Source organism: Anopheles marshallii, chromosome 2, assembly GCF_943734725.1.
Source record: "Anopheles marshallii chromosome 2, idAnoMarsDA_429_01, whole genome shotgun sequence".
NCBI lineage: Eukaryota > Metazoa > Arthropoda > Insecta > Diptera > Culicidae > Anopheles > Anopheles marshallii.
In genome coordinates this window covers 6,194,689-6,213,125 of record NC_071326.1, presented here as the reverse complement: position 1 = coordinate 6,213,125, position 18,437 = coordinate 6,194,689, and the positions used below count along the sequence as shown (strand labels likewise).

General features: G+C 47.4%; 1 protein-coding gene across 1 annotated transcript in view; it reads left to right on the top strand.

Annotated features, from left to right (window-relative positions):
- The window catches only part of LOC128709716 (histidine-rich protein PFHRP-III), a 59,745-nt gene extending 47,114 nt beyond the window's left edge, over window positions 1-12,631 (top strand). Inside the window, exons 6-7 of the mRNA XM_053804726.1 lie at window positions 11,450-11,765; window positions 12,450-12,631. Of these exons, the coding sequence (XP_053660701.1) occupies window positions 11,450-11,765; window positions 12,450-12,605 (472 nt within the window). The 3' untranslated portion in view covers window positions 12,606-12,631. The remainder of the gene's footprint in view (window positions 1-11,449; window positions 11,766-12,449) is intronic.
- Window positions 12,632-18,437: the final 5,806 nt, after the last annotated feature.

The window sequence follows — 18,437 nt, the reverse complement described above, 5'->3', positions numbered from 1 at the left end:
AATAGGACGCCGCCGGGTAAAGTGTCCAATTGTGCACACGAGTGGAGTGGGAGTGCGAACTCAGCTGTAGCCGAGCCATGTCACGGCCCGGAACGTTTGGAACCTTTAGCTCCCAATGTCTGAGCGTGTGGTTCTCAACAGACGGGTATCCGATAGCTACCAGACGACTTCCGTAACGGACCTTCATAGATGGTTTACGGGATTTTAAGTCCATTACAACTACGGTCACCACTGTTCTGAGCCCTTGTCTAGTGCAGAATCTGAGCCGTCGTCCCTTTTGTGGTTCTGTTTCTAGTTCAGAGCTGCCTGCCATGAGTTGTACTCGTCGAACGCTCTTCGAAGGTCAACCGCGACAGTTAAGGAAACGAGCGGCGAACAATGCCATTCCATCAGGTTGCATGTTGAAGGCGGCCCGGAGGTAGCACCGGAGACCGGTGGCAGCGCACGGTGAACGTGCTCGCGTGCGCAGTTCTAGCGAATCGCCACCAGTTGGCGCCACCAGTCGACGCGATGGAGAATTTATCAGGTATGCGGTGAAACTGAGCTGTGGCAATAGCGACAGGACAAATGCACGCCAACCGGCCAGTGTTCTCAGTGCAATCTTAGCTGCAACAGAGGGGAACACGCGAACAAGCCCCTGACCCTGCTCTAGATTCTGGCGACACTGTGTTCCGTTGCGAATGTGCTCGATTAGACACGCCGATGTGTATGTATTTTGCAAAGCAAATTATGAAACATCAGCCAGCTACGCGTGTGCGGCTGGAGGTGGAAATAATGGATACGCCTGTACTTGTCCAATGGCAGCAAAATGCCCTCGAACTGGTGCAAAACGAGTAGGAAAGTTGGAAGTTTATGGACGAAGTTGTCCAGTTAGAATGCCACATGTGGACGTTAGAGATAATTCCTAGAATATCTAGCGACCATCGGTGGAAAAACTTGTCCATTGCTAAGGAACACCGAAAACCCCGTAAAAGGGGCATTCCTTACGATTGTGTCGAAGCTATTTTTACCACCATGAAATGCCCATTTATAACAATCCAAATATTACGCGACTGCTTCGAAAAAATCCCAAACAGGTTTCATTCGGTTTTTCCCCCCACCAATCGCTAGAAAATCCCAATCGGTGTAAATTATTTCGAAAAAATCCCTAGCCCGGTTTGAAACGGCTTGAAATTCCCGCAACAATCGATGGCTGGAACGCAAACACAAGCCGTACAACAATTCTGTACCAGCCAAGTACAGCACCGTCCATGGGCGTCGTCGTCGGCTCGTGATTAGCGTCCGAATATTGCCCAAATGCTTCCTGCAAGACCATGCGCTAATATTTTTAACCACTCTCGCACGATTAGCATAAACACCTTAAATGACGCAAAGATCTTAGACGTGCCATTTACTCCCGGGGCGGTATTGTTTCGCTAGAACGGCATGTTCCGGTGGTACGTTTTGGTTGCGAATCAAAACGGAACGCGAACGCGTTTGTTGACACATTCGAGCGCGCCCCGCAAAGCGAAACGTTTTGCGTAATTAACAACTGAACGCGCATGAGTTGGGATCACTTTGTCGGGGTATCATTATCAGGTCTATAGTAAAACATGGTTCGCAACATCGCCGCCCCCTTCGTTCCACTCGCAACGCTGCGGCTCCACGACGCATTCAGCTGGGAAATGTTTGCCAATGCACAATTGCCTATCAATCGACGAATCTATTAAGTTATTGTCAAAACAATTTGTCGATTTGCGGCGCACGGGTCAAACGGTACAGTGGGTGTTGATTGTTCATTTGTGTGTTGCATTGCGGAGTGCCAATGTGCGCGTCTTTTCGTTCAGAATCTCGGAGAACCCTTGGTGGACCGTGGAGACGTAATCTGAGACGCTGATAGGTTCGCGTTTGGTACACTGTTGATTAGGAACAGTGTGTGTCTGTGTGGCCTCTAACGTGTCGAAGGTTACGAACAAATAAAAGGTTAACAGCAATTTAAAGTGTCTTAACAATGGCTGCGACTTGAAGTGTGCACATTGACCGCCCAGCAAAATGTGAGCGGATGAACGGAAGAACGGAATAAAGTACGCCGAAAGCACGGCATTACTGCTGATAAGAAGTGTTAAAATATCGTTTTAACGCAGGGTATTATTAGCATTAGCGGGGTTTATGCTTATTGCAACGGACATACGGACAAGCAGGGATGTATTGCCTGACTGACACCTTTCGTTTATCTTTTGAGACGGAAGTTCTTAATCGAATAGCTGGAATTTCGTCGATAAGTGAAACAGATTTTCGGATTGGATAGATTTGTTTAAGGGTGAGTTCTTCCAGGTGCATTTGGCAGTGACCTCCCCTGTGCCACTGCTGCACCAAGACGGAAAGACCATCGTCGCTTTTTCCTCAGGGTTCTCAAGAGCAGCATCTTCTTTCGATCGATATGCTCTGCCTCAAGGTTCGATGATCATCCATCTTAAGATCATTACCCTCGTTTATGGGTGCCTGTGGCTCAATTATGTCGCAGCCCGATGCTCCGCACATTGGAAAGCCAGCATCATCGGGTTTCCATCTTTCCGAGCAGAACACTCACGAGAGCGTCCGGATATATCCGGGACGGGACATGCGGTAGGGGTTGCAGCACCAGTGGAACTTCCATGGAGTTGCATGAGTCAGCTTCGAGTTTCGAGAGCGAGACAGATGCAGGGATTACTGCTCGGGTCGGTGAGTACTGTAGCGATCATTCGCAGCTAGCTACAGCTGTACACGCGTGCACACTGCCACTCACAAGCCAACCAGTCGGTTTGCTCAGATTCCAAGGGGCATTTTTGTTGAAGGCTTTCCGGCCGGTCGGACGACGGGGAACTCCAACTGGTTGCTTGAACCCCCTTCCACCGCAACGGGGCGGTTGTTGCTGTCTTTGCTGCTGTTGTTCTGCTGCTGCTTGCCAGCCAGCCACACAACCGACAGACGGCGACGGACGACTGCTGTTACGGTCGGTTAGTTTCTTCGGTTAAAACTAGCGGTCCGTCGATGCTCGGAAACCAGTCCCCGTCCAAATGTGCCTCTGAGCGGAGCGTGTAGCGAACAAAAAACACGTTGCGTACCGCCACCATCGCTGCGTGCACCTTTTGTGGATCCGTGCGCATATATATATGTGTGTGTGTGTGTGCCTGTGTCTGTTGAATGAGTGCGTGTCCGTGAGGGCGTGTGTGCCGTGTGTTTAGGCAAATGTCATCAGCTGTTGACGCTACTGCCGACGAGGCAACCGAGGCGGACGCAGCTCTAAGCGGGACTATCTTATCGCGCTGCAGAGTGTAACGCGAAGGGTGAAAGAAGCGTACAAGAAGCGAGAGCTCGCTCGGGTGTGCTGCAGCGATTTGCAGCGGTTTGTTTTTTTGTTGTTGCAAAGGGCTGGCAAATGGTTGTGCAGAAGTTGGCCGCGGGCGAGTTTCTTTGTTGCAAAAAGCAGTGGTGAAGTTTCGACGACGACCCGACAAAGGAGGTCGAACAGTGACGGTTGTGATCGTGCGCGATCGTACAACGGTGGACCGGAAGGAAGATTGGTGAAACTGAAGCCTGCCCGCATACTAGCGCCACGATTCGCCATTGTCTTTTCGGTAGACGGTGAGTCCGAACCGTTTGCTGTACGTGGGGCTCATTTGCAAGCACCGTGTCGAGTGGTAACATGCGTGGCGCTTAGTGCTTAGTAACGCATACTAAGTGTGGTAGCGTTACCTGTGCGGAACATCGTACGATCGTGTGGTAGTGGTTCGACCGATCATCTTGCTACCTAACGGGAGGTACGTGTGTGTGTGTTTGTGTGAGGTGCAAAAAAAAAACCTCCGCTCATCTTCAACCACGCCGAGTGCAGAGCGTTAGAACAGCTGCGCAGCTCGCTTTGGTACGCGTCCAAAGCGGTCCGATCTTATCGATAGCAGTGCCAGTGCACAGTACAATTGAAGGGGGTTTGTTTGCCCCGTTACAAAGTTCTGCCACGGGCACGCGGCTGCAGTTGGCGATGAAGAAGCGCGCTGCCGAGAAGGTCCCCCCGAGACCGCTCCACCAGCACCATCAGCACTGGAAGAACAGCTGATTCTCGGTCGCTCCATAGCCCCCGCTGGTGTGCGATCTGCAAAAGCAGCCTGTGTGGTGTGTTGTCCGTTCCTGCTACTGCTCGATGGCCGCCATTTGACCATTTTTGCCCAAACGGAACAAACGGAACAGTAGTGGTGGTGGTGCAATCACACCTTTGACCCAACACAAACGCGCGCGTGCTGAACTTTTGGAGGTGAACCTGAAAGTTCCCGGTGTGTTTTTTAGCTGGGACCTTTCTGTTGCTAGCACCGAAAAACAAACCCCCCGAAGCGGTCCAAGGACTGTGCCCCGTCAGACGCGCTAGTCTGCAGCATCATCGTCAGCAAACGTTGAGCGTCGCCGAGCACGCACACACGCTACCGAGCGACTAGTCAGCGCGTGTAACTGGAAGCCGAACGTGGCACTTCACGATGGAGGAGGTATATCTGTATCTCTACATGGAAAGGTAATGATGATCGACAACACTTCATGGTCGTACCGTACCGCCTCACACTGCACTCACTCCACTGCAGTGGTCATCGCCGCCGGTTTGGCACGTGTCCTCAGTGGAGTAGGAGCGGTGTGTTTGTGGTGGTAATTATGCAATTAGTTAATCGAGGCCGCTCACGGTTGGGGGCCACAGACAATGCACGCCACTTGCAGGTACTGATTCATGCAGGTTCCTCTTTTGGAGTCTTGAGTAAAAAGTCTTGCTGCTGGGATGTTTCGAGAGGTCTCCCCCGGCATTAGGAGGATGGTATCAGACGACACTCAAATAGCTCAGGTTTGAAGTGTGCTCTCGCTGACGAATCGTTCTAAAATTGGTCGATTTGCAATGGTGCTTCTGGTTGCTACAATTTTGAAGAGGTTTATCGGAAAAGGAGGTTACTTCTCGGTGGAGCGCACTTGAGGTGTGCGTGGTCTGCAATATCTTGAAAAGGTGTTAATTGCCTGTCTAAGCCGACCGGTTGGTGTGTTTCATGCAATGCACCGACGTTTCGATGAGGAGGAGGACTAGGCGAACAGTAGGACCGATTTCCAAGACGAGTGGTTGAGTCATAGAGCGTTAATATCTCTGCTGAGTTCCGTTCCGTTTCTTTTTTTTTTCTGTTCCATAATTGATAAAAAGCTAATTGACCTAGCCATGTGAGTGGAAACGACCGCAAATGGTGGTGGATTGATGATCGCATAGAGTTGCTAGAACAGATCGCGCATGTAATTGTACATCTGTGCCATCCATCGAGGTCTCTCAGGTTGAGGCAAGACAACGGTAATGATTCTTTAACAACACGGTTTTTGTTTGTTGTAATCGGGCTCGTTAGTCAGACGAATGATGTTTCTGTGGAACTTCCCCAACCCCTTCCACACCAGTATCACCACTGCTGGGTTTCTCTCCTCTTTGATCAATGAGTCACGCCAGCCGCACAATAGTGTCCTCCCCCCAAAAATCAACGGTTTCAGCTTGGTTGATTTTCTTCGCAGTACATATGGGTGGTTTATGCTCAAAGTTTACGCCTTTCGCAAGAAATCGCCATCACTGCATGGATGTGTACCCTGCAGCTAGATAAACATTCAACGAATGACGTCATGGGATCGATCGTTGTATGTGTCCATTGTGCATTATATACGGGAAGGGAAGTACCACAAAACATCATGCACATCTGGCGGTAAAGGCCTTGATGCGAACCATTGGACTTATCCCGCTTGTCCCAAGGGGTAAAAGTTTCACATTGCCCAATGATTCAACGTCTGCGCGAGAAAAGTGTGAGTGAGGGATGTTTATTTCGTCAATCATTTACAGCCACAATTGAAGTTTTGATGGTTCTTTTTCAATCTTCTCCCGATCGTTCGCCTTGTTGCAAATATATTGCATAATCTTCAAAACTGGCGGTTGAACCAGGAGAAAGTGTGTGCACCATCTAGCAGGCGGTGAAGATCCGTATGACAGGAGGAGGTTAAACAAATTTGAACTTCATGTTTTGACGTGCGAACCGATCAAACCATTACGACCGTTACTGGCGGTTCGTAAACGGATCTGGGAATGGGAAAATTTTGATTGCAACTCCTCTCAATTAAGATTCATCTTGGGATTTCTAATGAATGCATCGTGCGAGATGATCGGTATCACATTTTACCGCATTAAACAGAGAGGGAGTTGATGGCTCGATGTGATGAGCTTTCCGTCCGACGGAGGTTCAGTTGGAGAAGCGTGATGATCTAATATTTTCAAGAAATTAGACATTGGCGACCGGCGAGACGGAGTTCGCCTGTTTGCGCAGTGTATTAATCAAATAATGTAACAATCGGATCGAAGCGATCGAAACAGGTGCGGCTGATTGGGGAAGATAATGTCGTGGTGTTCTTCCTCGCGCTGTCTTGCTAGTACACCGTGATACGATAAGCATGATAACACGGTTCCGATACGATTGAACACATTCGCCCAGCTGGACAATGCGTTTCCTTCGGCCGGTATAATAGGTTTTGTGTTGTGGATTAAGTATTCTTTCATTTGTTTGTGCATTGTCTATAACATGCCTATGGTCTAATGGAAAGAACTTGCGTTTGATCAATGATTAACACCGGGGAGTCACTGGAACGTCCGCTAAGTGGATCGAATCGGACGTGGCTCACGTGGATGTCGTGGAATTCACCGAGATGCCGCCAGAGTGACGGGCCCCCAAAGAGGGAAACATTGTTTTTCCTCAGTCACTAGAGCACTAGATCGTGGTTAGCTGTTTGTTTGCTTGTTGTTCGTTAAGGTTGCTGATAAATTTGTTGTTGTTTGTCATGCCATTTCCAACGCCCAACCACCGTTGGCACTCCGATCGCTGTATGTCAAACAGCAGCAAACAGCCGAACAGATGTTCGAATCCTTCCGCCGTAGCCTCCTCAAACAAACCTCACAAATGAGTTCCTCACGCGGGTATACAGCATATGTTAGCCTTATTGTTTATCATCCTGCGATTTGCGTCCGCAAAGTGCTTATGTACGATAGTTACGCATGATCGCCCGAACCGTCCGAAATGTTACGAATTCCGGTCAATTTAGTGGTCTGACCTTCGGCTGGTTGATGCGTGTGCTAAATGCACTGTTTGGTACCCTTTGGAATTGAACGAATTAAAATGTTCGCATAAAAGAGATGATAATTGCGGTTAGCTCGTTATCTTCCCAAATTCATAATGTGTTTTTTATTGTGATTCATTGGATAGATAGAGACCGAAGCGGATGTTTCCACCGCACCGGGAAGACCTGTTCCAATTCTGAGCACATTACTGAAAGGAACTTTTCGCATTGTATTTCTCACGACTGTTAAAAAAAAAGGTTCGAGGTCATGTTGGAGAAACAATCTTTAGAAGCTCTTTTATAAGGGAAAACAACTCGAACGAAACCCTTAATTTTGACAAAAATGGTTAATTAATGGTCGGAATCAAACGGAAGACCGAATGAGAGAGCAAAATGGAGTGATAGTCTGGAAGCCTCTTAATTCAAATACGAGTACAGAACTAACCGGTTAGTCTGTATGTCATTCTTGCAGACCTTTTCTTTGCCGATATTCGCAAACCCTTTGATAAATAGAAAATCCTTATCAATTTCTTGGTACACCACGTTGAAGGTGCATTTTTGCAAACCTAACCTCACATTAGTGCCGTTTCGTGGAAAAATGAACAACCGCATGATAAGGATACACTGTCTTGTTTGTCAGGAGACTAGATACCGCGGGGTTTAACATCGCATTGGAAACTATTTCACGCCACCCGTGACATCAGCAGAAAGTCCCTGAACAAAACATGTTTTTCACCGCGACGGCGTTAATGTTTGTTTTCTTCATCCGAGGATTGCGAAGGCTCAGAGTGTTCTGATTTCGCAACACAGACAGTATACAGAAGAAGCTGATTCTTGGTTACGACGTCAGCAGGGACGTAAACAACACGGAAAGTAGAGTTCGAGGAGTATTGTATCACCCGTTCGTCGCGACCATTTACCGATGGCGTCATTGTCCGATGCGTCCTGGTGCTCCGTTATCTTGGTTTGTTGCCGTGGGACCAAGGTTTTTTCATGAATGAATTGTTGTGGCGCTACTGGCTCAATGCCTCACTGCCTCGCTTGACCACTGGCGAGTAGGGACGGAGAATGCGAGTTGAAGGAAATCGGTGTCGAGTTATCAAATTTATAGCGTAACGGACAATGGCTTACACTGCGAGGTAAATTTCGATCAGACACAGGCTCGAGTGCCTCGCAGGAACTTTACCGTGGGTCGGTTTGAGCAACATGGAGAGGAAAAAGTTGATTAGAGGTGTTAGGATGGGGAAGCGAGATTACAACGCTTTAGACAACCTGTGCTCAGGGATACGGAGTACGTTGCACTGTCATTGAAGTTTACAATGCAAATTAGTACTAATATTGCTTCCGAATGGCATGAGGTGACGAACCGCTATGGAACCGTTCTTCCGCGTGCCCATTGACTCGGGGACTTGGATTGGGACTTGGGGACTAGGCCCGCTGTAACCTCATTTGCATTGTCAGTAGTAAGCAACCCTACCGTGGTTTCGAACGTTCCCTTCCATACTTCCTGCATCGTAAAAGAAAACGACAATTAGCGTGTTGTCGAACCCGAACCCAACCTAACAGATAGACGATCGGCAAATAGTGCACTCGCAATCGGCATGACCAATATGACAGCCAACAGCTTTCGGACACAGCCAGGTTGACTACATCGGGTGGTATCTCCCCATTGCTCAATGTTAACATCGTGCTGATATGTTTGTTACCACATGCCATGCCAAGGCCCAGCAATGGTGAGTCAGCTTGGCGGACGGGAGATTTCTTCGATCGGTAGCACGTCTCCAGTGACTGATTTATATCTTGGGCTGTCTGCCGGATGTCACACATGTACGCGTGTATATCGAGCATCGAGGCCACTAATGCATCATGGTCGGGTGAGCAATGATTGCGGCTAACGTCTGCAGAACGTGCCCATATTACTAAGCTCCACGTTAGCAGCGAGGCACAGCACAATCCAAAGTGCACGGATGACGTTTCGTAGGGTTTATTTGCGACTTAAACGGTGAAAATGGCGTTGTCCAGCACGTCTCCCGCACCGAACGATAAGCCAAACATCTGTCCGGAAGACATCATTTCCTGGTGAGTTCTTGGTTCCGTTGTGCAATTGGAGCGGTAACGGAGAACTGTAGACGGCCGGTAATGTCGTTCCCATTCCCTTTCCAAGATAATGACGATGGATGATGGTGATTGGATTGGATTAAGGCTTATCCTTAATTAGATATTTGTTGTTGGTTTTCTCCAAGAAATGGTGTCCCTTTTGGAGGCTTCTGGCATGTCCAGCGATTTGACGCATGCATAATGCAGCTCGACGGTGCACCAACCGCTCCCGTGGGCTTGGATAACCGGTTCCGATCGACCTTGAATAGGGTTTCGTATCGATCGTGTTTCGAACGGGTTGGTTGGCACCCTCTTTGTCTGTTCCGCTGCACTTGAACTTTGTTCGGTTAAGACCTGTGTGTCTTACCCGCAAGGGGGTGGCCGCAACTGCGAGATGGATAAACTTGGTGCCTCCGGCTGCTTGTTGTACATTACAAGCGGGAGATAGTGTTTCTGGGTGGAACTGTCTAGTCATACTCTGCGGGTCGATACCAACCGATTCCGGTTCGGACTGGAGCCAAACCACTAGAAAGGTACGGTTGGTCCGTGCCTGCATCTTTTATGACTCACAAAGCCCCCCATCAGGGGACTGTGTGCGGCTGTTGGGTTTTCTATTGTTTTGCACGCACACAAACACGCACGGAACGGCAGCGTGATATTCGGGCGGAAAGTTCCGTTCCGGCGTATGTTTTTGTTGCGTCCGACCAGCACGCACTAACGGCTGGGAAAGCAATCCAGTGACGTTTCTGGTGGATCGTCATATTACGATGAATGTAATCGTTTTTTTTTTTCGTCATTCGGTGTGGAACGAAAACCGCCGACAACCGCGTACGGTGTGTGCGTGTGACGTCAGTGGGGTTGCGCTCCACGCCATATGTGTGGAGGCATGGAGCTGCCCGGTTGTCCGTGGTGTGCATGTATGCGCGCTGCCCGCAGCGTACGGGAGCGCGCTCGTGGTGGTGATGATGGTACGCAACCGTATTCGCGATCGTCGTCGGCGCAGCTATATAAAAATCGAACCACCGACGACGAACCGAAGCAAGTCGAGTACGAACCGTCGCAACTAGCGGACACAAACGCGAAGCGCACCGCGAGTGCTACAAGAGCAAGAAAGGGTAGCATTACGCGCCCTCGATAGTGGTATTTCAAGCGACGTCTAGTTACGGGCTGCTAGAGAAATTAAAAAAACAAACAAACTAAGGAGGCCACAGTTTAAAGAAAGTGGTGTACGACGACGAAAAAAAAAGCGATAAGCACCAGTGTTTTGTTGGTGCGGGTATTTTCGGGTTGTGATATTTGTCACTTTGGCTTCGCGTGTGCCGAAAGCAGCATCAAAAACCTTCGCAAATCCCAGTGTGACATTAGCAAGGACAAACCGTTTTTAAACCCGGCTACAGCGTGCCTTCGGTTTAAGGATACACATTGCGCGTGTGTTTGTGCGGCCAGTTTTGCGAAGGCTCCCGAACGCGCCACGGTAACGGCACCGGGGAAGGTTACCGTCTGCTCTGTACAAAAGGCGCTCGTTTGTGCGGCCAGCCCGGCAGTGTGTAACGTGTGAGTGCTCTGGGAGCGTAGCCACGGTTAGAACACGCAACAGGGAAGAAGGATCATTATCCAGCGCGAACGTTTTTGGGTTGTGAGTGTGAGTGTTGCCTACCCGCCGAAGAATCCGTGTGTATGAGTGTGGCTAGAGTTCGACAAGCCAGTCTTTTTTTTGTTGGGCTGTGTGACCAGTACGCAAGCTACAGAAGCGCAAATCAGTTGTTTTGTGGAAGGAAGAAGTGTACTTCGGACGGCAAAACTCCGAGAGCTCCGTGGTACGGGCAAAGTGCAACCAGAAAATGTTCTCCAGTTGATGATCGCATCTTTAAAAAAGAAAACAGCAAAAGCCTCTAGTCTTTGGTCTTTGGAAGAACCTAACATTTGGCTGTGCAGTGACTGTTTTGCCAAATCGTGTGAAACCTTTCGAGAAGGGAGAATTAGAAACTGACGAAGGAAACGGAATTGTCTGTGATAAGAAGTGAAGAATTGTGTTTCCTTTTTTTTAACCACCGAGCGAAACGTTCCTCTTTGTGGTCGAATTTTCGGGGTTTTACCTCTTGAGAGCCGTGAAAAGCGAGCGCAACAGTCTCAGTAGAAGACAGACGTGTACCGAAAACCGACGCGCCAAGATTAACGAGTTCAGGAAAATGGTTGGAAGCAACGGTACCCTAATGACGATGCGTCTCGTCCGCAGTAAGCTGAGAAAGCGGGAAGAGTCGTCGACGGTGAGCCCGGTGACGGCGAACAATGTGGAGGCGGCACCGCACCACCACCAACACCATCATCACCCGTTCAGTCACCACCAGCTTCATCACAACGGAACCAGCCATCCTCAGCAGAACCAGCAGAACCATAGTAGCAGTAATCACCACCACCAGCCGAATGGCGGCAGCAGTCCGGAAACAGGCTACTCCGTACCGACGCCGATAGCCTTCCGGCAGAGCCCGTCTACTGTGTGGGTCTTTCCACCGTTACCACCGCAACCGAACATCTACAACGCCAGCAGTCAGGTAAGCTTCGATCTCGTTGCGAATATTCAATCTCGAATCCGTTTGCGTCGTGAGCAGAGCATTCATTCCATCCACACAATCTTTAAGGCCTTGAACTCCTCTTCCGTTTCACAAGCTGAGCTTCTTGTTTTTTTTTTTGCGGCATGGAACGTAACGTTCAGTTCAGCGCCCCCGTCCCGAGTCCGAACAGTGACCGCGCGGACGCAATTTGAGAGCAGCGGCAGCAGCTGGAATCACCAGACAACAGCCCCGGTGGTTGTGCTGCTTCTTACATCCTGCGCTTGGCAAGAAGGGTGCAGAAGCAACCGAAAAGAGCATTGTCCTTATGGGTGTACGAACGGGGAACAAATGGAAGCAAGAAGCAAAACAGAGCAAACGAAACTTGGGCGACCTGAGAATTGATGGAACGTGTGTACGAAAGCCGCAAAACGGTCCATCATCAACGGTCGAAGGCTTTGAAGTGTTCCCTGTTTCAAGGTTTTTGGTGCGTTGCTTCCGCCTGAACTCATTTTCGGCGGTCAATGAGAAGCCAAGCCCAGAACGAACGGTCGATCGATTGCCGTGTGGAAGGAATGCTTTTCTCTCGACGAGCTTTAATTATTAGGGCGCCTCTTCAATGCAACCACCAATATTTCTAGCGAACTAATAGATGCCTTCACTGTTTGCTCTCTTCTCCCCAAACAGGACGCGTTAGTACATAACGAGAAGACCGGCTTCAAGGGACTGAAACGTCAGCTGTCCGGTCGGTTCAAGCGTCTGGTATCGCGGAAAACGCACGAACCTGCCCCAGTCATACCGCCCGAGCTGAAACCCCAGCTCAAGACGATCTACGTGTATTAATCATAATGATTTCCATACGGTTAGCAGCTAAGTGTCGGCTAGGTGCACACGGTGCACAACCATAAGCTAAGCAGAAGCAGAACCGGCGCTAGAGATATTACGCTGGCGAACAACGCGAACCATTGATAGTTCTGCAGGCCTAGCCTAGGCTCTAGATTTCCATTCCTACCGGGTGAGGATGATTGAAGATGCGTGTGCCTCCACACGCGCGTATTCGTTGTGTCCCAACGCGATTTGTCCTATTGTGTTTTTGTTGTTTTTTTCCAACTTACTCTCCAACACTGTTCGCTTCAGCACGAATCAGTAACGCTCCTCACCAACACCTGTCGAGAGTATTGAAAGTAGTGAGCGATATCAGCGCCTAGGGCTTAAACTAATTTAATTTATTATCTGTTTTCTTGTACGCAAACGGCCTCCAACACACTATCCCCACACGCGTCACCCCCAACGCTCCCCGCTCCCGCTGAAGCGAAACAGGACAGAAGTGAAATTGCTCACTAAACATCACCCTTAATTCTTCAAACTTTGATGCTTGGACGTAAAAACCAACGTTTTAGTACACACGACAGAGCCATTCCTGGCATAGGAATTAGAACAAACGTCAAGCGAGGCACAAGGGAACTAGTACGCCACGGTTAAATGATGGCAAGACAAACGAAAAAAAAAAAACGAGTAAAAAGAGATTCAGTGCGTGCGAATTTCTTGTTGAGGTGCAGTTGCAGTTGGTTTTGCGTGAAATTGGAACTATCTTTTATTTCGGTGCTAAACGAGAGTTGTGTAATATGTTTAAGCTTCCATTCCAAAACCACCAACCCTCCCCAAAACCCACCTGCCCTGTGATTGATAGAGTTTTTGCGAAAAAAGGTGTAACAGAAGTAGAAGGAAGTAGTTGCATACAGTTGTTTTTTTTTTAGAAGAGCAAACGTAAAGTTAGCGCGTATTAGTATTTATGTAGTTTTTGTTTTTAGTACATGCGGCAACTGCAGCACGCACCGACGATTTGAACATTCCAGCCCTAGAATCGACGCACTTTTCTGTTCTTTTTTTTTGCCAACCACCTGCAAAAGGTTCGCCTTTTGCCGATGGAGTTTGATCAGTGTTGCGCTTGTAGTACCCTCTTCGCATCCCATTTCTTCAGGTTCCTTGTTCTTTATTCAAAATTTCGCAAACAGATGTTATTAATATTACGATTAGTAAACATTAGAAGAGAAGACTGACACGGAAAACCCAACCAGCACAGTGCAATGTACATCCACAAACACACACGTACGCACACCGACATCGATCCCACACATGTCCCAGAAATGCGAAAGGTGCCTAACTTTCCACGTGGTGTGTAGTGTGTTCCGGAAGGATCTTTCTCACTATAGAAGCGTTTGAAGGGAGGTTTCAGTAGTTAGACAAAGGTAGACGAAGGGTAGTGTAATGCGGAGACGAGTGACACAAAAGAGAGGCACAAAACAGGCTAGCAAAACTCACACAAAAAAAGAAGAAATAGTATTAGTATGTACAATTTATTCCGGATTTAGATGCATGCATGTAGACTATAATGGACGACCGTTGCCTAACCTTCAACTGTGCTATGCGTTTTAATATGATATGTGTTGGCGAGGGCCACCACCACCACCAGCAGTAGTAGTAGCAGCAGAAAGCTCTATTGCGCGGGTGTTTACTTAGTGCCGTTGGCTGACGATTCGATTAGGAAGAATGTGAAGGAGAAGGATTCGCGAATGTTGGATGCCACGGAGATGCATATACGCACACGGACACAGACAAGGGGATCGCGGCGAGATGTTTTGCTTTAGGACGCGTTTGACGGTTGCATTAACAGTGCAGATTCCTTCGGAATCTCTCGAAATGTAATGACGGTTCATCTAAAAGATCCTTGCTCTGTTGCAATCAGTGTGCGTGTGCGTATTTTTAGGGAATCTGGCCCGGTTTCATTTTGCTATTTTGTTTTTAAATCTTAGGGACAGTGCTATTTGTAAAAGTAGAAGCAGATGAGAGAGAGAGAGAGAGGAACAAGCTCACTCACATTGAGTGCACACGATAAACAGTTAAAAATGGAGGATAAACGAGGAAGATGCAGAACGGAAACGGAAATTACTTCGACAGAAACACACTAATCATGCGAGATCCGACCATTCTGGCAGGTGCAAAAAGCGAAAAAAAAAAAATACCGGTGCCCGATTCAGCGAAATAGGCGAACATTGTATTTTTAGTGTTTTAGTAAAAGCGTTGCGGTGCGAATAATGTGACCAGCAGTATACAAAATGGTAGGATCAGTATGGTATGGTAAGCTGGGCGGAGAGTGGATCCCGGACACGGGGAGGCATTAATGTAGCGGTGAGGAAAATGTTTGTGGAGTGATGATGATTACCTAACATTGTAAGTGATGATAATTATAATTTAAAATATACAAAAAACTCAACAAAAATGCGAAAAGAAAAAGCATCGTTTGTGTTATTATTTCTTCCGAGTTGATGTTTGCTCAATGCTTCCGAAATGAGTGTTAGCGTTGTTTGTATCGTAATAGAGAGTGTTGTAAAACAATTTAGAGAGAACAACTGTAGTAAATATGTTGTACAAATAGATCGAACGTAGCGAATTGATGTCGCTGTACGAAGTATTTGACTATCAGTTTACTCGTAGAAAAGGCGTTGGATTCAAATTGTTGTAATACATTTTAAGAGTAACAATTGTTAAACAGACAATTAAAAGGTTAAAAAATAGAGGCACCAACCAATTTCAGTCAAACCCTGTATTTATATCTAGTAATGTTCAAGATTTGAAATTGAAATTCTGCATGTTTCATTATCTTGCTAACAATTCTCATATCAGTACTTTCTTGAAATAATTTCAATTTTCTCTGAAATTTTCGTATAACAGCAAAGTACTTCACGCTGACAGATGTCGCTTTGATAGCTGAGACACAAACCGTATCGTAGCTAGCTGGGACATCTACCTTTACTGATGGTTGCAATCGGTTTCAATAGATGTTACCACGTGAAATTTCTAGAGCTTTAACTTTTCGGCGCTAGATGTCTCACAAATCGGTTGAATGATTATGAAGTAAGAAATTTAAAAAAATCGTTATTTTTTCGTTTCCAATATCACAACAATGCGGAACTCTGAGTTACTTTTACAATTTACATCTTCCTGCGAATCATGTATAATTTCTATGCACACAGCTATAATGTTTAGTGCAAAAAGTTTATAATATTTACAAAAATGATTAAAAGTAAATGCGTAAAACATTTAACAATTTCATACAATAATTTTGGAATTGTTTTAGTTGAGCAAGTTTAATTAAAACATAGTACATTGAATATCGATATGCTTGAGCAAAAAAGCTCTTGCCTTAACTAGAATGCACTGTGATACCTATCTGAATACATCTCCACAAGCGAGGTGTCCCCTCACAACACTCCCTTTATGAAATACGCTCAACGACCCGGATAGGACCCGCGATCCTTTAAATGCGACAACGCGCGGGAAAGAAAATTATATGTGTTTAGGGTTTATTAAGTTAGAAGTCAACTACACACGGCTCGGGAACTGCCTGAAAGGTCGAACCGTTCGTAGCGAAACCCTACACGAACTACCCAACCGATCCAACCCTGGACGTGCAGGAAGATCTAAATTACCGATAATGAGCTGTCTCTCTTGCTCGCTTACTCTGTCGCGGGTCGTGTCTTTAGTAGCCGTCGACTTGGGTGTTGTACGTCGCTCTCGGCGTGCCCGCCTGTTGCTCGGATCGCGAAGTTAAAGACGCAGAACGTGCAGAAGCTACGGCGTGTCGAACATTGGCCGATCCGATGGACAGATAGCTTTTCTCACTGTGCCACAATTTTCACCAAGAAGCGCGACGGACAAAGCCAAAGCGGGATAGCCACACTGGTTAGCTCGAAGAAGGAAAGCGCGAAAATGGACGGAGGACAGTAGTTCCTATCGGCCCTATCGGTGAGATGGCTTGGGAAGCAGGGAAACCCATTGCGATGGTTAGCATCTCGTGGCGACGGTTCGTTATGCTAATGGGTATTATCAGTTTGTGCACGGCTTGCCAACTCATTAGCTGCTGCGGAGTGGGTAGGGCAATGGCAAGATATCGGCGGCCATCTTGCAGCGCTAGTTGCAAGCTAGTGACGGATCGTTTCGTTCGGGGCGGTTGGTGCTGCCACCGGGGCTGATGGTAATCATGTCAAGTAGATCCTACTTATCGGACCCGTAGCTTGGGCTGGTCTTGGTCTCGTAGCTGCGGGCCACAGATCCGGATGTTGACGCGATTAAGGGCAAGCGCAATTGTACATCGCCTATTGCACGTTTGTTTGTTGTTGTGCCAATGATCGGCATGGTGGATTTTAAATGACAGCTGGGCAACATGATGAACAGGGCGTAGAGGCTGTACTAGACGATCATCTAATGTCAAACTCTTGATAATGTATGTTTGAATAACTTAGCAATTGAATAAAAAAATTGTTGGAAATTAATTGTGGGTGTACTTAATACAAATAGTTTACAAGGTCCATAAATTCATTAAGAAGGTTAATCAAGAAGTGACCTAGAAAAACATGGAATTTGTTGTTTTTTTCAACAGTTTTGAAAATTTGTACTAAAGTTTAAGCATTAAAATGGGAGGTATTATAAGAAATAAATTAAAATAATCATCAAGAGCTAAGCAAGTAACGCAATAATTCCACGATAACCTCAACACACACCAAGCATTTCTTCAACGTACTTTTACCCAACTATGAACAGCTTTTCATCCAAAATCCCGTGCTAACTTATCGCAAACCATCGAACCCGTAGCGGTAGCGTGAAAACACACACAAAAGTTGGACAATTAATTTGGCGTTGCGTTTTTCAGGCTGTCCGACGCGTATTCAAAGGAAGTGCCGAAAGATCATTTAGGTTGCCGCAACCGCGGGGCAGGTTGGTCGGTTGGTTGGCAGGCGCGTGTTCCTTCCGTGGGTCTTCGTTTATCTTGCCCAAAACCCCGAGAGCTCACAGCACAAGCTGGCGGTTGTTTTAGTTGCACGATGGGCGGATCGGTTGTGGCCGAGCACTGGCAAAAGCAAAAACCCGGCCGAAGACGATCCGTTTGTGCGGGCGATTAGTGATCGGATCGGGGAGCGTTTGCATTTTGGGGCGAGTGTTGCGCTTTGTTGTTCGGACCTGCTCCGATTTGGACTCCCAGCATCCAAAGAGAGTCAGAGTGTGTGTGAGAGAGAGAGAGGGAGAAAAAGGAGAAATAATCGTTAACACTGCCACCATCATCGCATCCCGTTGAAACGCACCGTCACGCTCTGCTTTCATCCGTGGACATTTGGCGAATGGGCGGACTCGTTGTTAGTTCTGTCGAGCGTTGGTCCGAGGCTATTTTGCCGTTTCTCTTCCACGTGGTCAGCCGGTGCCGGTGGTGGCCTTAGGTTCCAGCGATGGGCGAGCAGATTTAAGTTTGTTGTAAAGTGAATTCAAGTGCGCCGATTGTGGATGGAGAGAGAGAGGACTGCCACAACACCGCAGACTGCATGACGACAACTGTCACCCTGCTGCCCGCCCGACATTTGTCCAGAGTCGAAAAGGTACAGCAATGAAATAGCAGCCTTGGTAGTTAAAGTTTTCGTTTAATTCTTTTATTTTTATAATGTTTTATGATAACACTTGTGACACCCTAAGGCATTAGATATATGATCGCATTTCTGACATATTGAATAAATTGAATAAGAATAAATGCGATTAGTTTTTGAGAACTGTGAGCATCCAGATTAGATGAAGAGTTTAAGGATTCTTCTTCTGCTTTATCGGCACAACAAGCTCAAGAGGTTTAGA